We start from the raw sequence: 24406 nt of genomic DNA, 5'->3' as shown, positions 1-24406 counted from the left end.
TTAAAGTAGCAGTTAATTTTTTTTCTCTCAATAAAATCGCCTGGACCTGACAACCATGACCGATTCCCTCTGTTGCCATTGTCACGCTGCCAGTCTGCATGGGGAAGAAAATTAAACAAAAATGAAGTGGCTGTGTGCTAATCTCGGATTTATTGTAGGGTTTTGTGCATGAGCCCCTTCCCCAGTCGATGCTCTGTGGAGAGCTGAGGCTTCGTTGTTGTGCCCGTGACTAAACAAATCTTTTCCTCCAGTTTTCACTGACCTACCCCAGACTGCAGATGCCATTAAGGGAAGGCACCAAACCCTGCAGATCATGAGGCCAATTACAAATGCAGATTTATGTGACCAAGTGGGGTCCCCCGGCTCTGAGATTGGGGTGTGGGGCCCAGCTGTGGGATCATCAACCCAGGTCTGTGCTGAGCTGGATTTGTCTCCATCTCCCACATCCAGGCTTTTGGTTGCCAAAAGCAGAGCAATAGCAGTGACAGCAGAATCCTAGACAAGATGCAAATTGTCTCAAATGCACTGAGGGGGAGAAAGAAAAAGAGCTTTGTACGCACCGAGAGCCTTCAGCTGGAGCTCTGCTTGGGATGTTTGCAGGAGCCTTTGGAGTGTGTTTGGGTTTTGCATCTGTCGCTTTTAATAGCGGACACATCCTGGTCCCCGTCCTGGTCCCCGTCCTGGTCCCCGTCCTGGTCCCCGTCCTGGTCCCCGTCCTCCCCTGGGCCACCGCCCAGGCAGGGGCTGCTCATGGCAGCACGAGCGAGGCGTCGGGGCCGCGGCACTGCTGGCCCGGCCACGCTTCCCTCACGGAACAGTCCGTGCCTCAGGCTCTTCCTTAGCTGGAATGAGAGCGTGGACAGACGCCAGGCTCTGGGGAAGAAGCAGCATCTGAAAATTGGGTAGTTAAATGCCTGCAGAGTGTCCTGCTGGAGGAGGAATCTGGCAGATTTTGGCAGCGCTGCCTTTGGCACACTCGCTTTAGGGTCACCTCAGTAGCAGGAGGGGATGCTGCTGCTGCCAGGTAACCTCTGACTGTGCTTTTCTCCTTTAATGACAAACTTGGAGCCTCGCGGGCTGTTTAATTACAGTGCAAGAGGTGAAGCGTGACCAAAGCCGACCCTTCCTCCAAGAACTCCTTTCTCTGGGGGGTCGGGTGCACCAGCATCCCAGCGTAGACCAGGGGAGGACATGGGTCACTTGGCAGATCCCTGCCCTCCCTCGGGGCAATGCAGAGGGCAGAGGTGGGGTCCAGGAGTGCCTCTCGTGGTGGTGTGTGTTTGTGCCTCTCCACAGAGGGGGCTGTGTTTGGCTCAGAGGGAGCTGTGTTTGGCTCAGAGGGAGCTGTGTTTGGCTCAGAGGAAGCTGGAGGCCAGGTTGGGGAATGAAGGCCCCTCCGACCACTTAGCAACCATTCTGTGCCAGCTGGGAGCTGGGATGGGACTCGCCTTACCTGGTTTCAGATGTCTGACTGAGCTGATCTTTCAGCTGTTTGGGTTGCCAGCGGGAGCAGAGGAGTTCTGTCCCGGGTCATGTGTTGTGCTCCCCATGTCCCTTCCCTAGCTGAGTGCATGAGCTCAGGGAGGAAATTGTGCTCCTGTGTCCATTGCCAAGAAAAAAATTCAGCCTCTACTTTCTGGGGGATTTTTTTATGGATCATCCCAGTTCTTCTGGGAACAAAAAATTGCCAAAGATTTTCCTACCAAGGCTGATGGATGTGTGCACGTGGTGCTGCACTGAAACCTGGATTAGTGCAGGGATGTGTGGTCCAGGGACAAACCCGTCACAAGCTGCCTGCAGTGCAGGAAGTGCCCATGGCTGGTTCCTGACAGAGCACAAGGTGAGGTGTTGGGATGAAGAGGCTGTGGATGCCCCTTCCTCCCCCAGGGTGGGTGAAAGTGAGAGCTCTGGCCCAGGTCAGCCCTGAGCCACCCTCGCTCCGCTCAGCCCACAGAGCTGGGGCAGCCAGGAGGAACACGCAAGGTAAAAGCACTTGTCACAAGGAATAAAATTGGAAACACGTCTTGGGAAAGTCATTTTGATTCTAATTGGCATTTCTGAGGCTGCTGCTGGAGGCTCCTGGACTGGGCTGATGCCAGAGCACATCCCAGAGCTCTGCTCTCTGCACTGAGCCCGTCCTCAGAGGACCCAGAGAGGGGCTTGTGGGAGCCCGGGCCGGTCTGTGCCCACATCAGGGCATCTGCTGACCTGTGGCAGCACCAACAGGGACCTTTGGGTAAAACCAAAAAGCAGCAGTGGTCCAGGCAGAGCAGCTCTGCCCCTTGGCTCTGAGGGTGTGTTGGGTGCAGACAGGTTTAAAGTCTGGTTTAAGCTCCTCTGTACAGCTGGCAAAGGTTAAAAGATCTCCAGTGTCTTTGCATTTAATTATCTCTTTTAGTGGCAGATTATTGTTTTTCATGGGAGATGAAATCTGGATGGGTTTGAAGGACATTTCTCCTGCACCAGGGGCTGAAATGATTTGTTCAGAGCTGCTACGCTTCGTCTATCCTTGTTAAGTACCCAGGGAATATGGACTGGCACCAAGGGAATTTAATGTGACATATAAAAATAAGGAGTGTTGGAGAAAGCTGTAGGCTTCACAGTATTTAACTACCTTGTATCCTTGCTATATAGCAAGCAGCTTTCCTTGAATTTGAGATGCCAAAGGTGGGAGAACACCTACTGCCTTGCTGTGGGGCTGGTGCTGGTACCCTGGGAGAGCAAGAGCCTCTATCCCTGTGCTGCTCATGTGGCAGTGTGGCTGTGCTAAAGGGGATTAGCACCAAAGGGCTCAACATTGGAAAGTTAAGCATGAGTGAAAATGTAAATAGGCTCAGCAAGCTTTTTTAGTTTTTATACATGAAAATTACGCATCACCATTGTCACAGCTCATTTGGTTGCCAGCCGTTCCTGCTGTCCGGGTGGCACGAAGGGAAGGGCTGGCTGTGAGCTCTGCCCTTGCCAGCATTGTCTCTGTGCCTCCCCAGCTCCCAACCCCGGCTCTCTACAGAGGGATGGAGCTGCAGGGCACCAAGATGGGCAGGATGGGAGAGAGAGCAGGCTCAGGCATCAGGAACTGCATATTTTGGGTACCCAAGGTGTGATGATAACCTGCTTGGGGACTTCAGTCCCTCTCTGTGCTCTTCCCCAGGCAGGGCAGTAGTAGCTCTTCAGACTGCTCACAGGAGAAATCCCATCACTTGCTCTAGCCCTCTTTGTCCTTTTCAAAAAGCCCTTCTGAAGCCTCTCCCTCTGGGAGATGAATTCCTCTCACGTACACTGCCTCCAAGGACCTTCTGGCAACCCCTACAGCAGTGCTGCAGCATCAACAGTGCCAGGTGAGGTGCCTGTCAGGGGAGTTAATCCCCTTTAATCTCTTCCCTCCTCCCCTGAGTCGAGCACACAATCTCCTGCTGTTACAGGAATGTACATTAAATGTGGCTCTTTAGCTTAAAATTTGTGAGACAGGGGAGGGATGTTTCCATCTTTCTGGTGGGATGCTGCTGCACACCAGCCAGAGGTCACTGCCCCAGCAGCAGCAGCAGCCCCTCGTGTTACTCACAGGGGGTTTGTTTACAATCTGACAGAGCTGCTCTCGTGCACCAAAGGGGCACCCTGGAGCCTTCAGCATCGGTCTGCCTCTTACTCATTTTGTGCAGTTGAGGGGTGCACAGAACAGCTCCTGTGACGTGGTTCCATCCATGCATGGTGTGTTATGTGCAGCATCTCCACCCAGGTGAGCCCTGGTGTCCTGACTCCTCCTGCTGTTTAAACAACTCTCAGACAAATGTCTTTGTGCTGCAGCTGTTGGCTCAAGCTCTGCCATGGTGGTGCCCCCCAGCCCTCCAGGAATCGAGTGTGTGCAGATCCAGGCTGCCAAGGGAGAGGGATGCAGTGGAGCCATGGCCACAGGCTGTGGAGACCTCTGCCTCCCACCACCCCTGCTCTTGTTTGCTAAATGACTGTAGTCTGGGCTCCAGGGCAGCTCTCCTGTGACCTGGGCATCTCTTACCTATGGCATTAATTCCCTGTTTCCCTGAACGCTTTTCTGCGGCCAAGGGAAGCAGCTCCTGGGCAGAGCCATGTGCTGTCCTGCCCCGCTGTCCTGCCCTGCTGTCACTGTGCCAGGCCGTGGCAGGGGTGGGAGTGATGCTGCTGAACAGGGGCTCACGAACCAGGCAGGAGCAGGGACATGCTCGGGGTGGGGATGGCTGCTCGGTGGGCAGCTCACTGCCTTTGTCTGCTGCATTTAAGCAGGTTTCACTCAGCAAAGCACACAATCTGAAATCCCACAAACGTGTGGATGGAAAGGAATAGGAAGTACTTGCTGCTCTGTGTGGGGGAGGCCTGGCAACCTGCCCCTCACCTTCTCCCCACCCCGGCCGGCCCACCCCCCCACAGCCGCCTTTAATTGGGTTTCTCTTAAAAAACCAAAATGTGGAACAGCAAAGCACTGTCAGCACAGACCTTCTGCTGGGACTCTCTGGGGAGCAGAGGGAGGCAGGGCCAGGGAGGGGGTTTGGGCTCGAGCTGAAATCTTTGGTCACACAGCAGTGTGGCTCTGCCAGCTGTGGGGAGACGTGCCCAGGCTTCCTGCTGAGCTCTGCCCAGGTATGAGGGCAGGGAATCAGGTTGTGGTGGGTGGAGGCTCTTAAATGGGGGCAGAGTCTGTGTGCTCCTGCTCTGCAGGGGGAAGGGGGCAGAAAATTGGCTTTAACAGTGCAATGTGTGGTGACAGGAGCATCTCTGCCAGAGCGGGTGGCTGCCTTCTGCCTGGGGCTGGAGGAGACACCTGACCTTCCCCTGCTCCCAGGGAAGGCAAGTCAGGTTTCTCTGTGGCTGTGGAGGGAGGTTGAGCAGAGCCAAGGGCTCCTGCTCGGGCATGGAGGGGGCTGGAGTTTGTCTGGACGTTTTACACGGCAATAAACACATCTGTGCATCCCATGGGAGGTGGCTGGAAGCCGTGACCCAGGGCTAAGGGCTCGAAGTGGAACCCAGAGCAGGGTGGGAAGGGAGGGCATTGCTCCATGTGCCACAGCCCTGCTTGTGTCAGCCCTCTGGGTGCCTGAGGGCAGTATATGGGGCAGAGCTCCCAGCCTTGGGCACCTTCCTCCTCCTGCTGCCAGGACATGCTGGGAGGTGAGGTCAGGAGGGTGCTGTAACCACCTGATCTCTACTCCTGCACCTGATGTTGCTCCTGTTGTCCCCTGCTCCCGTGTCACTCCCTCCTGTCCCCTCCACAGGGCTGTAATGTCATGGAAGACCAGGACCTTCGGGACATTGGGATTGGGGACCCGCAGCACCGCCGGAAGCTGCTCCAGGCTGCTCGTTCCCTCCCGAAGGTGAGCACCGATGCTCTCCATGGAGCAGGGACAGGGCTTTGCCCAGCATGGCTGTGAACTCAGGGGAAAACAAAAGCCAGTCCCTGTGTCTCTGGCCGCAGAGGGATCTCAGGGGCTATGGGAAGGGTTCTGGGAATAGCAGGGAAGAGGAGGATTATACTGGTCTGCCAGGCTATGCAGATGGTGGTGGCTCCATGCTGGGGAGAGGGTGGCTGTTCCTCCTGCCAGTCCCAAGAGCATTTCTTGTTTATACAGTGATTTTGTTACTGTAAAGTGCTAGTGGAGATGCGCTGTAAACTGATTTTCATTGACCCCGTATCCCTCTGGATCCCTGCAGCTTTTAACCCCTTTCTTGTGCTTTCACAGTTGAAACCCCTGGGCTGTGATGGGAACAGCCAGCCGTCAGTTCCTGCATGGCTCGACTCCCTGGGGCTGCAGGATTACATCCAGTCCTTCCTCTCGAGTGGCTACAGCTCTATTGACACTGTGAAAAACCTCTGGGAGCTTGAGATAGTAAACGTGAGCGTTGCCTCTCTCTGGCCAGGGCACCAAGGTCCTACCCCCTTCCCTGGGGCTGAGACCTGCCATGAGTTGTCTCACGAAGCCACTTTGTGCCAAGGGCAGGAGAGCCCACGGTGACCATGGTCTGTCCCTGCAGGTGCTGAAGGTGAACCTGCTGGGCCATCGGAAGAGGATCATCGCCTCGCTGGCAGACAGGCCCTACGAGGAGCCCCCGGCCAAGCCGCCGCGGTTCTCGCAGCTGAGAGTGAGTCCCTGCTCGTGGTCCCTGCCTGGCTCGTGTGGCTGTGAGGGCATGTTAGTGCTGGGAGAAATCTTGGCGTGTCCAGTGTGTCTGTTCAGCTCCTCACCTCATCCTCCCCAGCCACCCAGGCAGCAAATACCAGTGCAGGCGTGACCCTGTGATTGCAGCGACTGGGGGAAGGTCACACCCAGCCCTTGCAGGTCAGCCTCTGGATGCTGTCCCACAGGGAAGGTCAGGCCACTCCTTGGGATCAAGTGCCTGCACTGAAGGGGTATAGGGTGCCACCCCCACCTCTGCCCTGCACCAAGGGGAATGTTGGGCCCACTTCCTCACCCTGGTTTCCTGGCCAGACACGCAGCAGTCTTTGGCAGGCAGGAGTGACCCAGCCCATCTGGAGAAGGGCTGCAGCTGGGGCCTGGTGTTTGATTGCACCATTGGGAGCCGGAACCCATCTCCCTGGCCTGGCTGGGCTGCTGAGAGCTCACGCTGTCACTGCCAAATAGCACTCAATGAGATGTGTGGATGTTGATTTTTGCTGCAGGAGTGGCAGCATTTGGATGTCAGGCCCTTGTTATGGGAGTTGTCTGAGAGGGAGCTGTCACGTTCCCATTCTTCCTGAAAACTGGCATCTGAGAACTGAGTTTGGCAAAAGCCACAGGGCTCTCAGTGACCCTGAGAGCTCAGGAGTGTGGTGGCATGTGCTGCTGCCTGCTCACAGTGATTGCAAATCAGCTTCCTGGAGCAGGAATTGGAATGATTAGAGTTTCCCCATCCTAAGCATCCTGTTCTTGCTCTGCTGCAGAGCTCTGCATTCTTGTCCTGCATTCCCAAGTCTTCCCAACACAAACAGCCTTAGCCAAAGTGAGTTGGGCTGCTGTGCCCTGCTTGCTCACATGGTATATTTTAGGAACCAGGTTCAGGTGTGAGAACAGAGAGGGTTCACATTGGTGCTGCACCGGGAGGGTGCCTTTGCCCACTGCTCATCCCCATGAGATGGATGAGACTGAAGGCAGCAGGGCTGGTGGGGAAGAAGGATCCTTCGGTGCAGCTCAGCTGATTGAGATGCTGCCCGGGGAGGCTGGGTGAGAGAATGGGCCATTTGCAGCATTTCCTGGCGCTGCAGCTGGTGCGATCCAGGCTGGCTCCGGCGCGGGGGGCGGAGGGACATCAATGGCAAATCAAGCGAGTGGGTTGAATGGGACTAAATGGGACTAATGCGGCTGCAGCTGTGCGGGGGCTCCACTCCTGGGCTGGCTGATCATCAGCACCCTGGGGTGCTTTGCTCAGTGCTTTAGGGGAGCCCGTTCCTCTGTAAACACCCTGCCTGCAGCCCAGTGTGTCCCCTGCCCCTGGGATGAGCTCGCAGAGGCAGAGGTGTGCTGGGCAGAAGGGGCTGCATACCTGGCTGAAACCATCCTCGAGCAAATTATGGGTCTCGTGCAGAAGATAAAGGGTGGGATCACTGGCACTGAGGCAGGAGCCCCCAGAGCAGGAGCTGACCCCATTAGCTCTGCTCTCTGCACCCTGTGCCAGGCAGTGTAGAGGGGAGTGATGGGGGGCACAGCCCAAACTGACTGGGAGCCTTTGTGGTGTCTGTTCTTTTCAGTGCCAGGACTTGATGTCCCAGACCTCATCGCCCCTGAGCCAGAATGACTCCTGCACAGGCAGATCTGCTGATCTCCTGCTGCCCTCCGGGGACACCAGCAAGAGGCAACACGACCGTGGCACTGAGGTTGCTCCCTACTCCAGAGCTGAGCGCTACAAAGCACAGGTCAGTGGGTGCTTTAGTGTGTCCCAGTGGCCCTCTATGCAGGCTGCCCTCTCTCTGGAGCCAGGGAGGAGGTAGGGTGATGCAGAGCTGGTCGGGCTCAGCTTTCCTCAGGCATTAGAGGCAGCAGCTCCTTTATGCCTTGGTTTCACCTCAAAAACAGGCAGCTCGTGCTTCCATCAGAGCTGGCACTTTCATCTGCCATGTGCTGCCTTCACCCAGCCCCTGGGGGGCTTGGCCATTGCCAACCTCAATCACCTCAGCCCAAAGAGCCCTCCTGAGAGTTGTTTCAACCCATGTTGGACCTGATGTGGCTTCACATCCATGTTTCTTCCTTCCAGGAGGACCGTCGGGAATCCAAGCTGACCCTGCGCCCCCCCAGCCTGGCTGCCCCATATGCCCCAGTCCAAAACTGGCAGCACCAGCCCGAGAAGCTCATCTTTGAGTCCTGCGGGTACGAGGCCAATGTAAGTGGCTTTTGGCTTGTGGGTGTGATGAGGATGAAGAGGCTCTGGGGTCAGGCCATTGCATGTGGAGTTGCAGGGCCATGGCATTGCCTTGGCAGGGTTTAACATCTCCCCCTCCTTCAAACAGTACTTGGGCTCCATGTTGATCAAAGACCTCCGAGGGACAGAGTCTACACAGGATGCTTGTGCCAAGATGAGGGTACGGAGGCCCTGGGGCCGCTTGCAGCCTGTGGTGGATGATGTGGATTGGGGGATGGGGGATCTCAGTGAAGCTGTGGTTCCCCAAACCCTGTGGGGGCCCAGACCACCAAACAGGCAGTGCCGCTGTCGCTGCTGAACTGCCCCTCCCCAGCACCGTTCCCCGTAGCTGGAAGGTCTGTGCAGTGGGAGAGTGGGTGTTTTCGCTGGGGAAGGGGTGGCTGGGTTCACTTCAGGTCCCCATCCCTCCCCTTCTGTTTCCACCGGGAGCTTGCTTTCCTCCTTCTGGTCCAAGACCCCCAAAACCTGCCTGTATGGGCCTGGGGTCTCTGGGGTGGGCTGGGGCAGGGGTGAAGAAGGGAGCATCTATTCACAGCTGGTCACTTGAATGTTCTTGTTTCTGAAGAAATCCACGGAGCACATGAAGAAGGTCCCGACCATAATCTTGTCTATCACATACAAAGGGGTGAAGTTCATCGACGCCTCCAACAAGGTGAGCTGCAGATGCCTTGGAGTTGGTGTCTGGAGGGACAAGACCTGCAGTCCCACCTGCCTGGGGGCTGCAGGTCACTTTTTGTGGCTCCAGAAGCCACAGCTGGTCCTGGGGAACTGCTCAGGCTATGGGGGAGCACCAAGGTGATGATGGTTACCTAAGTGCCAAAGGCTTGGCAGACTAGCTGTTTGTGGACCATGTTGCCATTTATTCTTGCCATGGGAGGGAGCTGGGACTGGTCCAGCTGGGAGACTCCCCCTCCCTGCCCCCAGGACACACTCCGCAGCCACCGTTTGCTGGGTGTATTTGCCATCCCCAGAAGGGTGACAGGTGCTTGTGGTTGACCCTGGCAGAATGTCATTGCTGAGCACGAGATCCGGAACATCTCCTGTGCTGCTCAGGACCCCGAGGATCTCTGCACATTTGCCTACATCACCAAGGATCTGCAGACCAGCCACCACTACTGCCACGTCTTCAGCACTGTGGATGTGGTGAGTGGGTTACTGCATTGCATCTCCCAGTCCTTTACAGTCCACTTGTTTTATCTCTCAGCTTTGTTAGCGAGTCACAGACCAGTATCTAGTCCCTTCTAGGGTTCCTTCACCATTTCTACCCTAAAACAGTGCTGGCTCCAAATGCCTTTACTTTGGACCTCTGTGGACAGTATTTGTCTGGCTTCGTTCCTGCAGTCTCCAGCACTGAATAAAGCAGGGCAGGAGCTTTCCCTTCTGGGGAATGTGCCATGCACAAACCCCTCACATGCTCTCAATTATGTTGTGAGCATAATGGGCTGATTTAACAACCTTTTAACTCACTGAGAAGGTGGAAGCATGATTCGCTTTTATACTTGGGCAAAATCAGCTGCATGAGATGTTTGGGCTTTTTTTCTTTACGCTGCTGAACTGTGGTGCTGGTGGGGCTAAGAGGCAGGCAGGAGGTCCTGGGGGAGGTGTGGGGACTGTGCACAGGGTGACCTGACGGCTTTGTGCTCTGTGTTCTCTCCAAGAACCTGACGTACGAGATCATCCTCACGTTGGGGCAGGCGTTCGAAGTCGCCTATCAGCTGGCCCTTCAAGCCCAGAGAGCAAAGCCTCTTGGTGCTGGAGCAGGAGAAATGATTGAAACAAAATCTTCCAAACCAGTGCCTAAACCGCGAGCCGGCATGAGGAAATCTGCGGTACGTGTGTGCGGGAGGGAGCGACTGCTGGTCTGAGCTGGGCTTTCCCTTGGGCACCACACGCTTACGCCTCCCCTGGGTGGTGGGGGGAGCCCAGGTGTGGCTGAGGTGCCTGTCAGTGCAGGTGCTGCTGACACTGCAGGTCTGTGCCTCTGTCAGTCCTGCGGCGGGGTTGGGGCTTCCCCCCGTAGGGGGAGGGCAGGCAGAGGTGGAAATGGCCTGGTGGAATGAGGCTTAAGGGCCCTGCTGGGTCCAGCACAGCTTCCATGTGCAAACCCTGCAGAGCCGCAGTGAGATCCATAGGTGACCTGCAGTTTGCAGTACAAGATTCCTCTGTAGCCAAAACCAGCCAAGACTGGAGCTGCTGAGGAGCAGGGACTGCTGCCATAAGCCACTGCCTTCCTTTAATGTCTCCTTTTGTCTGTGTTCTGCTTGCTCCCCCCGCTCAGGTGCCGCTCCCTCCCGACACCCGCTGTTGTTACTGTCACACCTGTACAACACACCGCCCCTCCTACCTGCCGCTGCAGTCTGTTAGTCCCGGAGCGAAGGTCTTTACCCTTCTTCCTGCCATCCTCCCTTCCGAACTGACCCGGGCTGCCTCCCCACTCCCCATGTCTCCTGCTGTGCTCCCGTGTCCTGCCTCGCTGCTGTCCTCCCCCTGCTCGTTCCAGCCCGTGCCGTGGGTTCGGACGAGCCCCAGGGATGTGCTGCTCCCACCTGCTCCTGCTCAGCAGTGTGGCAGCTCTCAGCTAACTCTGCTGCTCTTGCTGGTGGTGGTAACTTCTCTGTGGCACCCTGATTTAGGAGGACAAAAGGAAAGAGCCGTGCTTGGTCAGGAGAGTAAATCACACGGGAGCTCACCTGCCAGGAGCTGTCTCCCTCTCTCCTGTTTTTGTAGCGCTCCATTTTTCATGCTTGTTTGAGATGAGTTAAGCTGTCACCAAGGGTGACAGGGACTTGCAGCCTAATGCAGGAAGTCATCTCGGGGTGCTGGGTTGAGACTGACGTGGCCAGACATGTTTTAGATGTGAAGGACTCAAATGTCTGCCCAGCAAGAGCTGCTTCCTTGCCACGTTTCTGGGACGGGCAGTAGGCAGAGCAGCAGTTGCTCTGTGCTTTGAATCCCCACTTGTTCTGTCCCAGAAGCATGGGTGACCTAACATGCCCTTTTCTCGGTATTTTCTAGCTGGATCCCCCTGAAGTGGACCAAGACTCCCAGTCTCATGCCAGTGTCTCCTGGGTCGTGGACCCCAAGCAGGACTCCAAGCGGACCCTCAGCACTAAGTATGAGACCACTATCTTCTAAAGCCGACACCGCGTCCGCCCCGTCTAACCGTGCCTTTGCGATCTGATCTGTCTGCTCTTCTAAACTCCCTCTTCCTCCAGCTGCTCGCCCTGAGCCCGTGTAGGCACCACGTCCAAGGCAGCAGCACTTAGGAGACTGTAGACTTAAACAGCTTTTGTACCTGATCGCTGCTGAACACTGTGAATCTCCTTACTCGGAAACAAGGGTAACGCGCTGTAGCTGAATGTGAGGCGGGAGGAGCAGAGGGCAGGCTGGGAGTCGGAGATGTGGATCCAGGAAAGCCGCCTGCCGTTTTCACGTCTTCCCCCTCGCTCTGGCACTGTGAATCCCTGGGGCAATGTGACACTCCCCAGGCCTTTTTTTCTATCTCACCTTGTCCTTGGACTGATGGAGACCTCTTGTCTCTGCGGTGCACACACTCCCTTCTCCTAGATCCTCCTCTTCCTGACTGAGCCACGGCTGTATACTGTTCAGTGAACTCACCTCTCCTTCCCTGCCAGTCGAGTTGACACTAACCACTGTGATGCTCTCTGCAAATAACATGCGGGCACTCCATTTCTCACGGTGACCCTTGCCCGCAGCCTCGCTCCTCAAAGCCCGGCACAGATCCTGCTCCGCTGGGGGAGCACTGGTTTGGGCCGGGTGTGATCGTTCCCACTGTGAGCTCTGTCCCCTCAGAGATGAGGGGGGGGTTGGTTGCATGCATTTCAGTCCCTTGTAGGTTTTTCTTCACCCCTTAGTCCTCCTGTTTACACTCATCAGACTACTCGTGAGCTCTGGGCGTAGTTCTCATGGGGCAGCCTGTGGTTAAGCTTCCAAAGGCACATGTTGCTGTTAGCCCCGGGCTGGGGAGGGGAGGTGTGGGCTGGACACCGAAAGCAGCAGTTGGCATCAGCAGGGAGAGGTCAGGGAGCAGCCCTGGGTTATTTGCTCCTCACGTTAAGGGCAGCAGCAGCTTGTCCGAGCTTTGCTGGGGCTTTAGAGCTGCTGCCTCGAAGCTTCCATTTCCCCAGACTTGCGGCCAAATCTGATGTTTCAAAGTCTTTATTTAGCTCTTTCTCAGGAATGAGTTTGATCTCCCAAGTCATTTGTGACTTAATGGTACTGAGTGGCAAACTGACTTCAGACTGAGGGCTGTGCTAGTGAGGATCCAAGCAAGAGGACTAAAAGTAAAAGGACTGTCTTGGAGGAAAAAAAAGGAAAGCTCAGTCTAGTAAATACATTTCATGTGCCACAGAGCCCCTGATATAGAGCCAGCACTGCCCAGGTGCTGCAGTGCCACCCTGCCAGCCCAGGCCTTGTGGACAGAACGTTGCTGCGCCTCGGGTGCTCCTCGAGGCTGGGCTTGGGTTCCATCAGCAAAATTCCAAGCTGTAAGAGTGCCCTAAGGTTTCTGTATCCCTCAAAGAGAAACTGCCTCACTGGTGGGGGTGGCAGTGCAGTTTCTACGTGTAGGCATTCACCATGCAGTTGCCACACGTCTGCCCAACTTCAGAGGGTCTGAGCTCTGAGCTTTTCATCTCCCCCTGCTCTCAGCTGGGAAGGGCAGGTTCCTCCACACTTCCTGAATCTGGGTCACTAGAGCATGTGCCTTTCTAAGGGTGACCAAGCCCAGCAGGGATCACAGGCAGCCCTGCCCAAGCCACGACACTGCCAGTGTGTGTCCGTAGCCCTCACTCTCGTGTCCCATCTCCGGGGCCATTCGCCTCGTCTTTCCCAGCACGTGTTTTTGTATGACTTGGAAATTCATTCCGTTATCTCCCTTTCTGTTTGCCTCTGCGAAGCTGAGCTCCAGGCAGCCGTCTCCTACCATGGAATGTAGTTACGGGGCAGAGACCTGGGACGCAGTGGCTGCTGACATGAAGATCATCTCCCTCTGGCACAGGCGGCTGCCTTGGAGTGGGTGCGTGGCTGCTCGGTGAGGGCTCCCAGAGCAGAGGGGGAAGGGACTCAGCCCCCGCTGAGGAAAACCACTCTCTCCTTTCCTAGCGAAGGAAACTTGAGACTTGGAGGCAGAGAGCGATGTCGCCTTTTCTAGTTTGAGACAAACGTCTTTCGACCTGTTTCTTTTTTAACGTGTGAAATGACACAGAGCAAATGCAGTTCACGGTTTCAATGTAGCACCGCAGCTTTTTGTTGAGGAAAAAACCCGAAATATTTACTGAGAATCCCACAGTCCAGCGAGGAGTACGATAGAAAGTCTTAGCAGGGGCATGGTGTGCACATCTCTGACGGTACTTACTCTGCTTCAGCTCTGGGTGAACAGGAGAGAACGTCAAACTCTTGGATATTGCTTCCTCCCGTGTGAGAACCGTGCGGGGTAAGTCTGCATCCTGTTCTCCAAGCCACTCCATGCTTTTGTAGCAAATGGAAGTAACTTGAGGAAAAGAGTCTGCAAAGGATCTTTCCCCCCAGAGCGGTTGTGGCCAATATCCCCAATGGTACAAAGCTTCCTTATCCCCTGAACTGTCGCATTGCAATACTTGACATTTCTATGGCAAGGACCCCGTTTCTTCCCATTTCCACATTGAATTCCTGGGGACGACTCCCTCCTCCAGCCTCTGTGCACCTGTCTTGTTTTTAAATGCAGTTATGCCCTGAAGGGTTGGGGGTTTTTAAGTATATTCAATTGTGATTTAGCACTTTTTTGATACTAGCTCATTATTTAATTAGTGCAACAATTTCAGAAGATGAACAAATAAGGAGTTAAACTTTGGGCATTACACTGAAACAGTCCATTCCTGAGGATAAACCACATCAGCCTGAGGGTGGCTTGGCCCTGTGCAAGCCCAGTGTCCCCAAAGACACAACCTCGAAGGTGCTGTGTGCTTGCTTTTCTTTTGAATTACAGAGTGTTTAACAGCGGTTTGGGCTGTGACTGACGTGTTTTCAGACTGTTCCCCTCAGGGGAGAATATTAATATAGTTGTGATTTAAATTCTTCAGATGCAAAATGTAGCGCAGTGCGTCCGTTACGATCTTGTCAGGCCTTATCAGGGCTGTGGGACCTGCTGCTGCACGGGAACACTGTGCCCAGGTAATTCCTGTTTAACTCCAGTTGCTGCTGTATGTCAGGATTTCCTTTAATCTCTCTCACAGTGAGGCTGGGAGAGAAGCAAACCGTGATCCTGAGGGCTCAGACCTGTAAAGGATTGGGAGGGAGAAGTGAAGATTTTGGGTGAAGCTGATGAATTTAGGAAACCTAACATTCCTTGTTATGCACATGTTGCAATTCATACTGGTGTTAAGTGTAAATATTTGGTGTGTTGGCAACAAGTCGTTGGCGAGATTGCAAATTGAACCTCTGTTTGGGAGGTTTCTTTTCTGACACGTGAGCTTTTTGGAGGTTGGCTTGGAGGTGACATGGTGATGAAGACTCCAATCTTCAGGGACTGGGCTCGGTGACCCTGGTGGTCCGTTCCAGCCCCACGTGTAACCCTGTGGTTGTCTTTAGTGATCCAACCGTTCTTTAGCCAGATACTCCCTTTATCACCTGACAGAACAGTTGTTTTAGCAGTTCAGTGTGGTGGGATCTCTCAAGGGAGTCAGTGCTGGAGACTGACCCTGGGCCGTGCCAATTGCTGGCTCCTGGCCACATTAACCCACCCACTGCACAGTATTCGGGCTCTTCCTCCCTGCAGGGTTTTGTGGTATCTGGAGGAAAGTGCCCCAAATTTCTGGTGCTGAATATGACTTTGCATCAAACTGCATCTGCTGTATTTACCTGCCTGGGAGAAGGTGGGGCTGCCCTGGGCCTTGTTCCCCTCTTTAAGGACAGATTGTGTTTCACAGACTTTGGTTTGTGGGCTGAGCCCTCACTCACGGCCGGCAAACGGAGATGCTGAGTTTTGTCTTTTTTTTATATAGGAGGGGATGATTTTTTTTTTTTTTCAAATTGAAGATGCTTTATCCTTTTTTATTTTGTGTTTACAAAGAAAAAAACAGCGCTAATCTTAGCTGTTCCGCTGACTTTAAACTTGCTTTGGGATTGTTCTTTTTAGAAGAAATTATGCAACCTTTTTGGGGTACACGCCTGTCCCCTTCCCAGGGAGAAGATATGGCACCTTCCAGGCTGTACATGTCGTGAATTCTGTACCTTCAGGAGGCTGCTGAGACACAGAGCAGATGCCAAATAGCACCAGAACACGTCCCGTTCTGTGTGCAGCTGAGGTGGAGCCAATGCTTTAATGCTCCTTCCACCCACCTCATAAGTTTCCAGCAGCAGCGTTTCCCCAGCTCTGCTCACATCAGTTCCGTGCCGTCAGACCTGTGGTTTGGAGCCGGTACAGCGCTCACAACGCTGCCTTGTTGCAAAGGTCTCCCTTTTAGGTCTCGCATTGGTATTACTTAATTGCATTTTTTTTTCCCAAAAGAAAGTACCTGTGCTGCTCTCACTAAGTCAACCCAGCTCAGACATTTTTCTTACCCATGGAAGAATAACCTGGGATTCCCTGACAGGGTAGAGACAGTCAAGTTCAGTTTGCAATGTGGACATTTTTGCTAATTGTGATGTATGGCAGTGGGGCTGATTTGTATACAAATGTTATTTAATCTGTCTGTATTTTGATACTTGAATTTCCTTTTATTTCTTGTATATACAATTGTTAATCTGTTCGAATTTGTCTGAATTTTAAACATCTTGTGGTACCAAACGTAACCAATCTGTGCAACAACATAGACTGACCTCACTACAACAAGGCGAGATTGTAAATATTCCTGGGCTTCCAGCAGTCGTTTTGTTGTTTTCATAATTGTACAACTTAGAACAGACCGAATTAATAAACAACCTTAGACACACGTTTGTGCTGTTGTCTGTGGCCTCAGTGTTGTACCCAAGTCTCTTGGGTGTCTGTGTCAGACCAGTTCTTGTCCTGTGGGTGCCAGCCTAGAGGGGTTTGGGGCCATGCAGGGGGGGCAGCACTGGGGGCTGAGCAGCTGCTTTGGTTGAAGCTGCTCTTTTTTGCAGCTAGTCATAATGACCCAAATATCAAATATTATTGAGACAAACTAATTTATGCATAAAATTGCATCCACATGTTCTGTTAAAGACAGCACAAGGGTCTGCAGCCACTGTGGGTGTGTTCTCCGCATGATGGTGTGTGAGAAAAGCTGACTTTACCCCCACTAATGTACATCTGCAAGGACTGTGCCCTGGCAACTGTCAGGACCTGAATGTACTCACAATAACCACCGAGATCCTTTTTTTGCAGCGTGGCAGTGAGTAGTTCCAGGGGCCTGTTTCAGCAGCCATAGCTTGAAGCATTTACCCAGCGAAGACCTGGGGCTTGCCAGGAACTAGGACATTTCATTATGTAAAATTAGAGCAAGAAATCTAGACATTTAAATACAGGTTAAAGTTCAGATTTTCATGTCAAGTAAAATCTGGCTGATGTAAAATACTAAATACGCCAGGGATTGCTAAATTTATACTGTATGTTCCATTTCTAATATCTCGGCAAGTCAGGTTTTCAGGCTGACTCTGAAACACACGGAGCTGGTTTAATGGTTTGAAAGACTGTGCAGTTTTATCCCTCACAGCCACAGCCCTGGCTGGGACCGACGCCTCAGCAGAGGTTACAGGCCCAGGGCAGAATTAACACCTTGAATTAAAAAGGCCTGAGCTGCACTGCAGTTCAATGAGCTCCACAGCCCCCTTGCCTTCCCCCTCAAATGCTGGCAGGTTTTTTGAGGAAAGAAGGCCACTACTTTTTGTAGTTTAGAGGTTTATTCAGATCCTGACATACGAAGGGGCACTTCCCACTGACCCTGGTTAGGTGGACTTTTACAAGCTGAGGCAGGATCTGAGAAACTGGAGAATGGATTCCACTCCTGCCTGGTACACAGAGAATGTGATGAAAAATAATCCAGTCTGTGTCTGGGAGAAGCACCTTCCTGAGAATTCCCGGACTCCTGCCTGTTGTGGTGGATCACGCATCCAAACCTGCACCCAACTTCCAGCAGCTCTTCCTGAATGGGGAACGGCCTTTGGGGAAATCTTTTTGAGAATTATGTCCATCAAAGAAAATTAAAAGGCTGAGGAAGGAATGAATCCACTGCCCTCCAGGGAGTAAAAGTATGAAAACAGAAAATTATTGGTCAATCAACCTTTGCACAGAAATCTCCTGTGAGAGAAGCACAGCACTTTTCAGGGAAACTCTCCAAGCCCTCAGAGAAGACCCAACAGAACATTTTTCTAGCTAGTGCTTGTTTTTGGAGTGAGAGTGTGTCAGGCACTTAAACAGCTCTTCAGTTGAAACACCGACACCTCAGAGGGAGCTCCTCTGCAGAGTGTGCTTTGTTCTTGTCATAGTCACAGCTTACACAGCTGGAGCCTCTAAATCTTTCCATACTAGTGAGTCATACCTGACACCAGATTTAAGAACTTCTTAGTACATCATAAAGCATTGAATAAATAAAACAGGCTCCAACTTCTTCAACTTATTTCAGGAGCTATCCTACTTTCTTGTTATTTCTAGTGTCATACCCGAACCACCTCCTTCCCCATTCTCACACGTTACAGAGAGAAGCCAAGCCTATGTAGATATACACATCTATAGACAGATATGTGTATACACACACAGACTTTGTGGACGAAGCTGATCCCTGGCAGTCCCAGGTCGCTCTGATGACAATTTCATGCACAGCGGTCAGTATGGAAATGTAAGTCCGTAGCTCCTCCAAGGAGAGAACTGGTGCAGGGCTGGCTGCACAAAAGCAGGATAAAAGTAAGAGAAGAATGCGGAGGAAGGGGGGTTAAAAGCATTACCGAGCAGCTTTTGAGTGAAAACGTGCAGGTTCGTGCTCAGACAAATCACCTGCTGTGGGTGTGAGGGGACGCTCCTCCGCCGCCGGCCCCGCCATCCCCGGCGCGGGGCTGACCCCTAGTGCCGGCCGGGAGCGGCGACCGCGCCGCCTCACCGGGGTGGCACTGGGGACACCGAGTCACACCGAGCAGTCACACCGAGGAGTCACACCCAGTCACACCGGGTCGCACCGTCCCGGGGGCCCCGCGCCCGCCCCCGCCAGGCCGCGGACCCCGCACTCGCGGGAGGCGGCGCCCCCCTGCCCAGCGAATGGGCCGCGCCGGGCGCCGGGCGGAGGTGGCGCGGCGGGACGCTCCCATTGCAGGCGGGGGGGGGAGCGAGGGGGCGGTGGCCCTGGTGCGAGGCGTGTCCGTGCGAGGCGTGTCCAGGCGCCGCGACCCGCGGGCAGCGCGGGTTCCGTCCCTGTTCTCACGTCTCAGCCACCCGTTCCCCGCCATCCCGGCTGTGCTGTCGCAGGCGCTTCATCCCGGGAGCTGCGGCGGGAGCAGCCGGGAGGCTGCAGGGAGCGCTGCCGGCCGTGCAGCCGCCGCCGCGTCCATCTGGGTTTGTCCGTTTTCCTTTCTGGCGGGCCCTGAGGGAAGGCCCTGACTCCGGCCACCTCCTGTAACCTCCCCTCGACTTCGCTGAAATTGGGATTAAATTTTACGAGGGGCAAAACCACAAAATCTGGGATGAGGCTCCCTGTGTGTCAGTAAACAATTTGCCTTTCTTCTCCCTCCCAGAACTTCCTTTTTTATTTATTTCCTCAGCACCTGTGCAGCCGGGGCTGGTGCCGGGGGGTTACGGAGCCCCCGGGCAGGGTATAGGGCAGCTGCTCAAAGCCACAGGAATGGCTCGTGAGCAGGAAAGCAACTGGTCATGAGAAACAAAACCAGTAACGCTCCTCATGGGACCAGTTTGGCCCAAATCCTGCGCAGGAATTTCCCCCAGTGCTCCCTGTTCAGCTTTGTGCAGTGCCAGCCCCAGTTTCTGCCCTTTTCTGATCCTTAGCTTCAGGTGAGAAAGGTGAGGGTGGGGAAAAAGCATTTTCCTCACCGTTCCTGAGGGGACTTAAGTTTGCTCTTGTCTCTGTTTCAGAGGAGGGCCCACTGCTCCCAGCCCATAAATCCTGATCCCAAGGGAGTTAATTGTAAGTATTTAAATATATATGCATTTTCCCTTCATTAGTTTCCTCTCCCAAGTGACTGGTGACATGAAGAATTGTAATAGCAGTATGTATTTTTAATGCATTTCCTGCAGATTTCTGCAAAGCAATCTAATTCCTGAGTGGCTTTAACTTGCCAGAAAGGCAGAAGACCTCAGGAGCACTGGTAACAGGCAGGGTGGGTTCTTCTAATCTACTGTTTTAATGAACTCCATCCATCTCTCTGATTAGAATAATCTCATTTATTTTAGCCAAGCCATCTAGCTGAAATCCCAACAGAGGAAATTGGGATTTTGAGTCTTTCGGGGTGAGCACTTGAGTGTCAGGCAGCAAACTCCATAGGGAGATTTCCAATTTGCCCTTTTATCATCTCAGAAATTTGTAACCCAGATGATCACATTGGAAAAGAACCATCTGAGCTGCAAATCTGCACCACAAATGGCATTGATGAGGGGCCATGGAGAGCCCATGCAAATCCTCTGCCCTGTTTGAAGCAATTTCCCTAAGAAATCAAACCCAGCCTGGCACAGAGGGCTCAGCTTTCCTAGAAGGCTCCCATTTTCCCAGCAGGAGCAGAGAGAGCTCCACAGCTGGAGCATCCTCACCATCCTCACCATAGTAGGAACTCACCATAGTTCCACCACAGTGGAACAGCCACACTTCTGCAACCCTGCCGGCACAACTGTGCTGGGCGCAGCAGCAGGGAAGGGCCTGCCAGTGCAAACAGAAACACCTTCCCCATGGAAGAGGAAATGGATTTTTTGTTTAAAAGATGGTGATGTTTTTCCAAGCCTGACAAATATGAAAGTCCCCATTTAAAGGAGTCGAACCAGCAGTGAAATTGGTCACTGTTTGCACACCCACGCACGGCCAGAGGCAGCCGAAAGCAAACTTCCTGGGGTATCCCAATCCAAATGACCTGGGAGCAAAGCACAGTGCCCCAAGCTGTGAGCCACCCTGCTGAGCAGCCACAGAAGGTTCTCTGCAAAATAGCAAACCCAGGCCCAAGAGGAGAGGCAGAGCCCAGGTGGTGTCACAGCCCCCGCTTCCAAATTTGGAGCCTACAAGCCACAGCTGTGGCTGTTAGAAATCAGCCTGCAAGGAGGAGGGCAATGGGGGCAGAAAGTGTTAGCAGGTGTTTTGGGAGGGTGTGGAGGGGAGAGCCAGGAGTTTTCCTCTGCCCCATCAGTTAGGAAAGCTGTTTTTGCAGGAGCTCCTGGGGCACCAGACAAGGTTTGGATTGTTCCTGTGCTGGATGCTGGTGCAAGTATATGGGCAGACAGCTGGATCCTGAGGAGCTCCTGGCATCCTGGCAGGCACATGAAGGGGTGTGGTCCACCTTGTCCAGGTAAGAGGATGTCTTGGTGTTGGGTTTGATTTTGGTTGGGAGTTCTTTGGAGAATTGAGTGTCTGCTGCCATGATGGCTCTGGCGTGGGTGTCAAGGCGCATATGTTCCTGTAACATGTCACATGCTTCACCGATTACTATGGTACCTGTTAATTCCCTGCTCCTGAACTGGTGTGTGACCTTTTCCATGAGACATCCCATGTGCATGACCTGGCTGTTGCCACCTCAGTCACAGTGCACGTGTCCGAGCTGTGGGGACAAGCCATTACCCATCCTGTCCAGTCACCTGTGGGCAGTGCCTGGTCTCTGGGCATTTCAGACCAATCTGTCATCTGTGTATTTAGGAGATGGGTTGGTGCTGGGTAAACTGAGGCTTGGAGGGGTTTGGCTCACGGCCATGTAGGCAGCCTGGCCAGAGCCCAGGCATCATTGCCAGGAGATGTGCCTGGAGCTGAGGACATGATTCTTGTGCCATCTCACCCCTCTGGACCCGGAACTGCTTTTGGGCCCCACGTGCCAGGTCGCTGCCGGTGCCACTGGCTCTGGGTAATCTTTGTATTTGCTGACTTAATTGTGGGTCGGTGCAGAGCTCAGCTCTGGGGAGGCTGAGGTATGGGGAGGCCCAAACCACACACAGTGCTTGGGTAGGGATTGTGGTGAAAAAAAAAAAAGTTCAAAGGTGTTTTTGGCTTAATGCGGTTTATCTAGATTGCTTTATGTTCATTAATCTGGATTAACACAAATTCTCTTGGAATGGCTGGCTGGGGAAGGGTTTGCTCAGCTATTCCAACAAGGACAGACTTTTTCAGAAGTGAAAAGTTAGAGCTGGGAAAAAAAACAAAACAGGTCCTGCCTGGCATGAATACATGCAAGCCCTGCTGCCCACATCCAAGGGCCCCTTTGAGGGCTGTCGGGTGTCCTCAGCCCCTGTGTACTCTAATGACTGATCAACCTCCCCTATTGCCACCGAAGATTAATGTCCCCCATTCTTCCTGGGACGATGTGAACCCCTTTTTCAGCCGGTGTGCCAGAGCTGGCACAATTAGTTAGTGAACTTCAAGGTAAACTGGAGGTCAAGCCCAGATTTGAAGGTGGTGGTGGGTGTGAGCATGACCCAGGGAGCCATGTGATGTGGGTGACATCCTGGAGAGGCAGGTGATTTCCCCGTCCTCTCCTTTCCCCAGGGCTGGGATTAGGAGAGATTTTACAGCTGAGTGGTTGGCCTCATGGTAAGGTTTGGTTTGCAATGGCTCAGCCCCCCCAAGCCCCTTGTCAAAGAAACTTTTAGGTCTTTTATGGCCAATTTGTATGCCAGCAGGGTGGTTCATGCCTGCTGGCGACCTGTCGCTGGGAGGGACCACACCTTTGCATCTGTAGGGACTTCCCACCTTGAGAACAGGCAGAGAAACACCCAGTGTGGAAACTGGGACTCGTGGACAAGGATTGCGAAGCTCAGCCCATTGGAGAGGGTTGTCTCATGCCTGAGCATTCTCCTGGGATCTGGGCACACTTTCTTGCCTTTTCTAAGCTTCTTGTGCAGCCTCGAGCAGGTCCTTGCACCAGCTGTCAGCCCTTTCCACCAGCTGCCTGTGATCAGGGACACTCAGGTGCCGCAGGGAGGGGACTTGAGACCTGTTGGGAACTGACAGATCAGTTCCACGAAGGACCCAGCTCCAGCTCTTGGCAGCCAGAAGCAGCAGCAGGCAAGCAAAGTGCTCCTGCCAAGCTGGGATGGGAATTGTAAGCAGGACCTGGGCCCTGCCCCAAACCCAGGGGACTCCCTCCTCCCCCTGCCCATGCAAACACCAGATTAACAATTTATTTGACGTGTTGTGGCTGGTTAGTCTCTTTGCCTGCTCCCCTGATCAGAGGGAATAAGTGTTGCAGTGTGCAATAGTGTTCATTTCAGGTGAGGGTAAATATAGAAAGGAAAACCTGCTGAGAGCAAGCCATTTATTCCTGCGTTTGGAAGCCTCTGCTCATAAACAGTCAGTCATGCCCATTTGGAAAATCCCAGCATGGTTTTCTTGGCCATCCTAGAAGAACGTTTACTTTCCTGTAGGTTAAGAAGTTTGTTTTAAATAAAAAAAAAAATAATGTCATCTGACTTCCAGCTGCCCTCGGTGTTTGGGGCTTGTTGACACACTAAGCCTGCTCTGTTCTCATGTGAAAGTGGTCTGATGCAGGATCACAGAGGAGATCCTGCAGGGCTTCCCCAGCTGCCCAGTCTGGTGGAACCTTTTTCTTTAGGTTCCCCTGCTCGTGTTGGCCTTGGGATTTTGTCAGATGTTTTAGCCATGAGTGGGGTTAAATGCCCCAGCTTTTGTGGGTGCCAATGGGGACAGATTCAGGGAGGTGCTAGGGGTGCCTCGAGGGCCCCGTGGCTCAAGAGCCGTGGTCGGGAGGCTGGGGCAGTGGGGTGAACCTGCCGTGCTGAGCTCGAGCTCACACTGGACCAGAAAATCTCTGAGGGTTTTTGGGAGAACCTGCCAAAGGCAACAGGATGATGCAGGCTGCAGGAGCAACCATCAAACAAGGCAGCAGCCGTGGTCAGCCCGTGACCAGCTGCAGCGCAGGGAAGACATCCCAAAGCAGTGTTGTAGGGGGAGGCTGAAGAAGGTGGGGAGGCCCCGGCATGGCCAAGCTCTGCCTCCCTGCTCTGTCCCAAAAGTGGCAGTGAGGAACCCTGCGGGAGAGCGAAGCGGCCGCTCGGGGTTGGACGCCTGCCCTGCCTCGGCCCCGCGGCAGCACCAGACGAGCGGGAGCCAGCTCCCACCTCTGAAGTGTTCTGCACTCATTAAGGGTCTCTCCCTGTTTTCCGACAGGCTTTGGATTTGGCTCGGGTTTGCCTTGGTTTCCGAAGGCAAGAGGCAGTTAAGTCTCTTGGAAGAATGAATTAATTAGCAAATGCCTTTGGTCAGGTCAGTGCCCTGAGCAGTGTGCTCATGATTTCAGCAACGTCTCTGCACCGGGTACCCGCTCGGAGAGGCTGCTGTTACCTTTCATACTTCCAGAGCTCTACATGCATCATCCCAGAGGAACCGTTTTCCAAAAAAAAGGGAAAAAGCCTCCCCCAGAATGGGGTATTGACTCTAATGGTGGCGTTTGTGTAAGCAACAAAATATTGACGCAGTTGGCTGGGGTCTGGCTGGGGCTTCTGGAAATAAACTGCTGCCTTGTTAAATTGTAGATGGAAATGCAAGTGGGAAAATGACTGACATCTTACACAAGCGGGCAAATAAAACCGCTGCTTTACTACGGCGTGAAAAAACTCAGGAATTAATAGGTCTCCTTCTGCTGCAGGGTGTTGGATTTATCCCCAAGTAAGATTCATAAACTATTTTAAGGAGAGAAGTGCTACTTTTAAACATGTGCGTTTGGGTCCTGGAGTTCCCGCGGTGTCACAGTTAACCCCTGCCTTGTCACGGTGTGTGGCCCCAGGGCCAGGGGTGGCAGAGCAGCCCCCAGAGCCCCCTGCAGCCCCATACAGCCCCCACAGCCCCGTTCCTGGCAGGCACCATTCCAGCCAATGCCCAGACACATCAACACCTGATAAACACAGAAGTTACTTTCAAAG

The 24406-nt window shown here is 53.5% G+C and overlaps 2 protein-coding genes across 10 annotated transcripts in view; both read left to right on the top strand.

The window, feature by feature from the left end:
• Nucleotides 1–16310, top strand: part of ANKS1A (ankyrin repeat and sterile alpha motif domain containing 1A) — a 75875-nt gene extending 59565 nt beyond the window's left edge. For 5 of the 6 annotated variants that reach the window (XM_017835829.1, XM_017835827.1, XM_017835826.1 and 2 more), the window contains 10 exons: nucleotides 5244–5342; nucleotides 5709–5861; nucleotides 6001–6108; nucleotides 7712–7876; nucleotides 8215–8340; nucleotides 8468–8539; nucleotides 8945–9031; nucleotides 9385–9522; nucleotides 10038–10208; nucleotides 11395–16310. In XM_017835829.1, coding sequence (XP_017691318.1) covers nucleotides 5244–5342; nucleotides 5709–5861; nucleotides 6001–6108; nucleotides 7712–7876; nucleotides 8215–8340; nucleotides 8468–8539; nucleotides 8945–9031; nucleotides 9385–9522; nucleotides 10038–10208; nucleotides 11395–11514 — 1239 coding nt within the window. In that variant the 3' untranslated portion in view covers nucleotides 11515–16310. The remainder of the gene's footprint in view (nucleotides 1–5243; nucleotides 5343–5708; nucleotides 5862–6000; nucleotides 6109–7711; nucleotides 7877–8214; nucleotides 8341–8467; nucleotides 8540–8944; nucleotides 9032–9384; nucleotides 9523–10037; nucleotides 10209–11394) is intronic. The other variant, XM_017835825.1, reaches the window with a different exon arrangement.
• Nucleotides 16311–18660: 2350 nt separating this feature from the next.
• SCUBE3 (signal peptide, CUB domain and EGF like domain containing 3) overlaps nucleotides 18661–24406 on the top strand; it is a 42813-nt gene continuing 37067 nt past the window's right edge. The window contains exons 1-4 of one of the 4 annotated variants that reach the window (XM_017835736.1): nucleotides 18900–19333; nucleotides 19415–19466; nucleotides 19577–19659; nucleotides 20692–20829. In XM_017835736.1, coding sequence (XP_017691225.1) covers nucleotides 20802–20829 — 28 coding nt within the window. In that variant the 5' untranslated portion in view covers nucleotides 18900–19333; nucleotides 19415–19466; nucleotides 19577–19659; nucleotides 20692–20801. The other 3 variants (XM_017835737.1, XM_017835735.1, XM_017835738.1) reach the window with 3 other exon arrangements.

Source organism: Lepidothrix coronata, unplaced genomic scaffold, assembly GCF_001604755.1.
Source record: "Lepidothrix coronata isolate B3197 unplaced genomic scaffold, Lepidothrix_coronata-1.0 Scaffold263, whole genome shotgun sequence".
Lineage (NCBI taxonomy): Eukaryota > Metazoa > Chordata > Aves > Passeriformes > Pipridae > Lepidothrix > Lepidothrix coronata.
Note: the sequence above shows the minus strand (reverse complement) of the source record. Positions and strands in the feature narration are given on the sequence as shown.